The 6,316-nt window shown below is 43.0% G+C and overlaps 1 protein-coding gene across 1 annotated transcript in view; it reads left to right on the top strand.

Annotated features, from left to right (window-relative positions):
• Positions 1 to 3,387: 3,387 nt before the first annotated feature.
• LOC101982479 (killer cell lectin-like receptor subfamily B member 1B allele C) overlaps positions 3,388 to 6,316 on the top strand; it is a 13,078-nt gene continuing 10,149 nt past the window's right edge. The window contains exon 1 of the mRNA XM_005371944.1: positions 3,388 to 3,472. Coding sequence (XP_005372001.1) covers positions 3,388 to 3,472 — 85 coding nt within the window. The remainder of the gene's footprint in view (positions 3,473 to 6,316) is intronic.

The raw sequence follows: 6,316 nt of genomic DNA, 5'->3' as shown, positions 1-6,316 counted from the left end.
TCCTTTCTCTGACTTGGCCATGTACCCTCTTTTTGTTTTGTTTGTTTTTGTATCTGTAAATTTTTCTGTGATTTTGACATTTGAAATATCACTCACCTTTCCTAGCCTTTTTTATAATTACAGAGACAGCTAAACCAAGCTCGTGGGAGCTCACAAACTCTAAATGGACAGCTGTGGAGCCTGCATGGAACTGAACCAGGCGCTCTGCATGTGGAAAACAGTTGTTTAGCGTGGTCTATCTGAGGGTCCCATGGTAGTGAGACCAGAATCTATCCCTGGTGCATGAGCTAGGTTTTTGGACTCCATTCCCTATGGTTGGATACCTTGTTCAGTCTTGAGGCAGGGTGGAGGAGCTTGGTCCTGCCTCAACTTGATGTGTTAGGCTTTGCTGACTCCCCATGGGAGGCCTTACCCTTTGGGAGGAGTGGATGGCAGGGTAGGCTGTGGGGGGAAGGTGAAGGGGTTGGGAGGAGGAGTGGGAAGGAGAACTGTGGTTGGAATGTAAAATTAAATTTAAAAAATTGTTAAATTATTTTTATTTAATTTTATGTGTGTGGGTGTTTTGTCTGTATGTATATCTGTGTAGCATGTGAGCACTTGGTGGCCAGAGAAGCTAGAGGAGGGTATCAGAACGCTTGGGACTGGAGTTACAGTTTTGAGCTGCCTGGTGGATGCTGGGAGTCAAACCTGTGACCTCTGGAAGAGCAGCCAGTGCTCTTAACCACTGAACCATCACTCTAGTCTCTCCATTTATCACTGTTTTTTATACAGCCTCTTTATTTCTTCATGTTCAAGGGTAATGTTGGTCTTTCGCTCTATTATTCTGTACATTCTAACTTCTACTATGAAAGTAAGAGATTTCAATATCAAAGCAGGCTACCACTGGGATGCTTGTCTTTCTTAAATCTTGAGATTTTTAATAAGACTTTAACTACAGCCACTTTGAAACTAGGTATCAGGATTTGTAGAGATAACTCTGCAAATAATGTTTTCCAGACTGTCTGGAAAAACAAAGAATATCAATGCAAGGTCCAAAGGAAGCCCTGCCTCAAAGGGACAAAGAGGAAAGAATATCCCACAGCCCTCTCTAGCCACTGGACATGCACACGGCTGTGTACACACTCAAACACACACACACACATACACCATACAAACATACACTGTATTCACGCACATGCATAAACACATACATGGAAAAATAAAAATAAATAAAGCCCAGAATCACCTACACTCATTCACCATTTGAATTCTTTTGCTGTCATCACATCGTGAATGGTTAATATCACATTTTACTCTCTCGCGCACACAAATACACGTCCGCTTACCCTCGTTCTATTTTAGAGTAACAAGATCAATGTAATCATGAAATTTGACATTTTGCAGTGAAATTATCATTTGAGCAAATCGGTGATCAGATGACTTCAGAAGTGAACGTTCAGGAGGGTTTTGTTTTTATCTGTACAATGATGGCTACATAACAAAACTCTCGTTGTATTTGTAACTGTGTGGTCATTGTCATGGCTCCTGTTGCTCCATCACAGGAAAAGTGGGCTATCAGCTGCGTGGAACACACAGACCAATGGTGATGTGTTTGGTTGTTATTTTTAGTTTCTTTACGCTTTGTGGCTTAGAGACTTTTGGACACACCTGCTAATGAAAATTCCTCCCCCTCAAATCTCTTGCATTTAATAAGGTCATTGTAGAGACATCGGAACCAGGCTTCAGAACTTGTTAAATTTCAGTGTTGGACCTGAAGAGATGGCTCAGTAGTCAAGATCACTGGCTGTCCTCCCAGAGGATCGCGTTCAGTTCCCATCTTACAAGGCAGCTCACAACCACAAGGCAGCTCACAACCACAGAACACCAACACACAAAATAATAGAGCAAGACACAAAAAAAAAAGAAAAGAAAGAAACTTCAATATCCTTCACTATCTTTTCAAAGCTTAATTCTTCATCTAAACACAGAATCAGGCTCCTCTTTACTCTGTTGGTCTAATATATCCCCATGGTCACTGACCACAGCGAAGTTTGCTTAACCATTGCCCATGACCCACGTCAAATATTCGGAATGTTCTTCACACATTTAAGCCCTGAAGGCTATGATATCCCAGTAAGGGAGGTGAATTGTTGGATAGAAAATGAATTATTAATGAACTTTTAAATAATTTAAATAAAGCCTGAGGACCCGATGTATATGAAATTTACTATACTAAAAGTTCAACACCGGTTGAAATTAGCACCCTTGTCTACCAGAGATTATAGTAATCTGAGCGAAAGAAATAAATAGAATCACACAAGATGCACAGCTCTGGACAGTCTTGCACACTTGCTGAAATCTTAGGTTTAGATGGAGAATGAGACAGAACTCCGTGCCTGGCGTTGGGTGAAATGACTGTCAACGAAGAGTGACAGCTGAGGAGGTTCCACTGAGTCACGATGTGTGCTATGAGACCCGCACACGGGCGTCACCTCACTTTGTAATCATCAATTGCCTTCAGAAGTGAATGTGCTCTCCACGCCGTGAGTGTGCACCTGACTCCTGGAGCGCACAGCCTGCAGACTGCCGCCATGGTCATGAAACTGTGCACACCTGCACAATTCCACTCCCACCACAGAAAGTGACTTTAAGGAAATCCTTGCTTTTCTTCTGCTTTTTCACTTGTGATATGAGACTGTCTGACTTAGGTGTGGTCCTTGCTCTAAGGCTCTGGGTCTAGAAATCCTTGGAGGAGTTAGCACATCACATAGACCTGTGTCCTCCACTCCCTGTCGCTCTGACAGATGAAGTCCTTTCACTCAGGACTGCTCTGAGTGGCACACGCTGCTCCTATCACTGCTCTTCCTCTTGTGTCAGTCACGAGGTTTTCCCCCATTCCCGTCTGCAGCTCCACACTCCACAGCTCCTTTCACAGTGTGGAGATTTCGAGAGGGTTTCAGAGCTTCAACCGGTGCCAAATAGCACCACAGGCTTTCACGTATAACCCTCAGTCTCATGACACAGCACAAAATGGCATACGTCTGAACCCTGGGAGTTCAGGAGCAAGGTAAATTTGAATTCAAGATGAATATTTCATCAGAGTTCTGAGGGGATAACTTACAACCGACAGAGGGACAACAACAAAGAGACCGTCCCAGAAATGTGTTTAAAACCAAACTCTGTGTTCTGTATGTTGCAATTGTTTCCTTAAAAAAAAAAAGTAAGCTCTGTGAGCAAGACAGGCACCACGGTCAGTAACTATGGAGAAACCCTCAGCTACCAGTGTGGGTGGGTGTGGACCCACACAGCAGAGAGTGTGCAGTGGACTTCCTTTTTCGCTCATTTCAACTCACAGACCTTGGAGTCTGTTCCTGTCCACAAGTTCACTGTCAAGTCCCTCCACCTACAATGGATGCATCAGTGGTCTACGCTGACTTAAACCTAGCCAGGACCCAAGAGCCTAAGCAGGCATCCCCTCCAGCTCCTCCCCCAGGTAAGCAGCTTTTCTTCTCTGGCATTTGAATTATCTTCCAGAGTTAAATTTTCCTCTGAAACTTGTGGGTTTAAGTCACTGCTTTGAAGGTGAGAAGCAGGTCTACGTCTATGTTAGTGTTAAATACTGTGGCAGCCTGCCTGCAGAAAACCACAGTTCTGGGAAGGTCATGCATTCCATTTTTATTCGATTAGGCAGCAGGAAACCTGAGCATCACTTCCCCTATTCAGACTTTGTTGAAAATCCTGAAGAAAGAATATTTTATGTATATGAGCAAAGTCATGTTTCAAGAGCTGTTGATGCAATCAATTGCCAGTTCCGAGTTCATCTACAGAATGTGGACAGTGTGGCCTAGCTGTACTTCACAGCAACCTCAGAGTCCCTTCACAGTGCAGAGTGTAGATTTAATGGCTAATGTCTCTGTCTCCCAGAAAGGAGGATAATCTTGGGGAAAAGTCACAGTCAAAATCAAAGACTTGAATTCAATCAAAAGCTGCTGGTGCTGCTGCTGCTGCTGCTGCTGGTGGTGGTGGTGGTGGTGGTGGTGGTGGTGGTGGTGGTGGTGGTGGTGTGTGTATAATTTTATTTAATTTTTTAAAAAGCTGGCTGTTTCTATCTTGCAAAGTATAACGGGTTTAAATGGATGTACCACACAAGGTACCAAAAACAGTCAGGAATTAACCCTTCAACACTGACTGAAAGTAGCACTCTTATCTACCAGAGGATTTAGTGATACAAGCTAAAGAAACATGGAAGGTTGTTCAGATGAAGCACACGACTAGAGGATGGCTGAGATGTAAGAGGCCAGGAGCTCAGGCAGAAAGTCTATAAAATGATGATGACACACTATTCCGTTCTACTGGCTAACTGAACCCACTGACATCTGTCTTAAAGCAGTTGCTTTCAAATATGACTATTCTATGTGTTATGACACGTGGACTTCCAACTCCAGAGCTTCTTGTTAGAATTGTGTACATTGCCAACGGTCTGAGTCAAGAAGAAAGTCTTCGAGTCAGCAAATAAGCTTCACTATAATGTTTACATAGGGTGAACAGAAAGTGGAGGGAATTGCTGTTTTGATAAGTGTAGGGGGAATTCATAGCACCAGTAATTTTGTTGTTGTTGTTGGTGTTGTTGTTGAGAAAAAGCAAGTCTTGGTTTTCCCATCATGGCTAGCAAAAGTGGAGGAAGAGTATAAGAAAATGAATATAGAGAAAGATAAGGAGGCTCTTCTTAAACTTTACTGTAAGAACCCAAGTCAAAAAGACTAGAAAAAAACGTATCTAAATAAAAAGGACTAGGGAAAAAATCATTATTTTAAACTTCAATAATCTGGGAATAAAACTGAAGAAAAACACAAAACAAACAGTAGTAGAATAGAAACAGAACATAGCGTTCGAATACAAAATGTTGATGCAGAAGCATAACTGTGAAACCACCGGGACCCATTTAGCTAAAGGGCTCACACCATGCTAAATTCGAAGCAAGGTGATTAGATCTGCCAGCAAAGAGAACCGGAAAGGGGGACGTGAGTAGTGACCTATTTTGTTTGTGGTCAAATGGCCAAAGGTTTGTTCTGATGGTTCGATGGTTATGTAAAAATGTAATTGTAATAAGTAAAAAATGCCTCTGGGGTTTAATTATTCACTCAGAAATAACCAATTACTATGAGACAAACATTGCTCTAGACACCGGGGAAACAGCCATGAAGAAACAGGAAAGCGTCTTTCTCCCGGTAGATTTTATATTACTGTGAAGGTTTAAATCAGTGATATAAACACCTGTGTCAGAGACAGTGTGCTTTTGAATGCCAGTGAGAAAGCATTTAAATGGAAATTAAGATTTTTGCCATTAGAGATGGCATCCTGTCAAGCAGAGTGATCAAGGCAGGCCTTTCTGAGAGATGACGCTGGCCTCAAGTCCTGGAAGTCTCTGGAGACCAAGGCTGAGTATCTGAGAGAGGAGCCTTCTAGGCAGCTGCACCGGCAAATGCAGAGGGAGAACAGGCCTGCGATGTGGGGAACATGCATGCCCGGTGTGCTGTGGAGATCAAACCAGGAGGAATGGTGACCAGTGGAGGGATTGGAGGGCATTCCATAGGTTCAGATGTTGAGGGGAAAGCCATTGAAATGCCTGGAACAGTGGACATGACTTAGCATTCTGTGGGTACCAAAGCAGGTACTGCCACATAGCCAGTGTTTACATAGCCCCTTCTTATGTAACTCCAATAGTAGAACAGAGAGTACAGGGAGGACAGGAGCTCTTTAAATTTTGTCATGAATGGGTAAAGATATTTTTTAAAGTCACCTAAGTGGCCTTTTACCTATAATTAAAACAAAAACAAATAAAAAAACCCCTCACTTTATGGAAAAAAGGAAGGAAGGAAGAAAAGATAGAAGGAAGGAGGAAAGAAAGAAAGAAGAAAACAGTATTTATTGCCAGTTACCACAAGCCAGATGCTATGCTCAGGAATTTAGAATGATTGTTGCCTACAGCCCTGCCTCCTGTCTAGGACACTCATCATCTACACAGCAGCGGTGGTCAGCCAGTGGCCATATCCTCAAGGCTAACACACTGCTTCCTTCCATGACAGTTCCGTCACCTCTCTCCATACAGCCCTGCCCACTGTCCACAGGTGGTTGCTTCCATACCTCTGCATACATGCTGGTCTCTTACACAAAATGTAGTCCTTATAAGTAACCTGCTTGCATATTGCTGCATGCTTCAGGTAATCTGTAGATACTGACAGCACCGAGGATGCTTTCAGAGCCATGGGAATGGCTGCTGTGGAGTATTTGTTAGAGACTAAAGATGGAGAAAGGAAGTGTGCTTTCCACACAGAAG

The sequence above is a fragment of the Microtus ochrogaster genome, unplaced genomic scaffold (genome assembly GCF_000317375.1).
Source record: "Microtus ochrogaster isolate Prairie Vole_2 unplaced genomic scaffold, MicOch1.0 UNK142, whole genome shotgun sequence".
Lineage (NCBI taxonomy): Eukaryota > Metazoa > Chordata > Mammalia > Rodentia > Cricetidae > Microtus > Microtus ochrogaster.
Note: the sequence above shows the minus strand (reverse complement) of the source record. Positions and strands in the feature narration are given on the sequence as shown.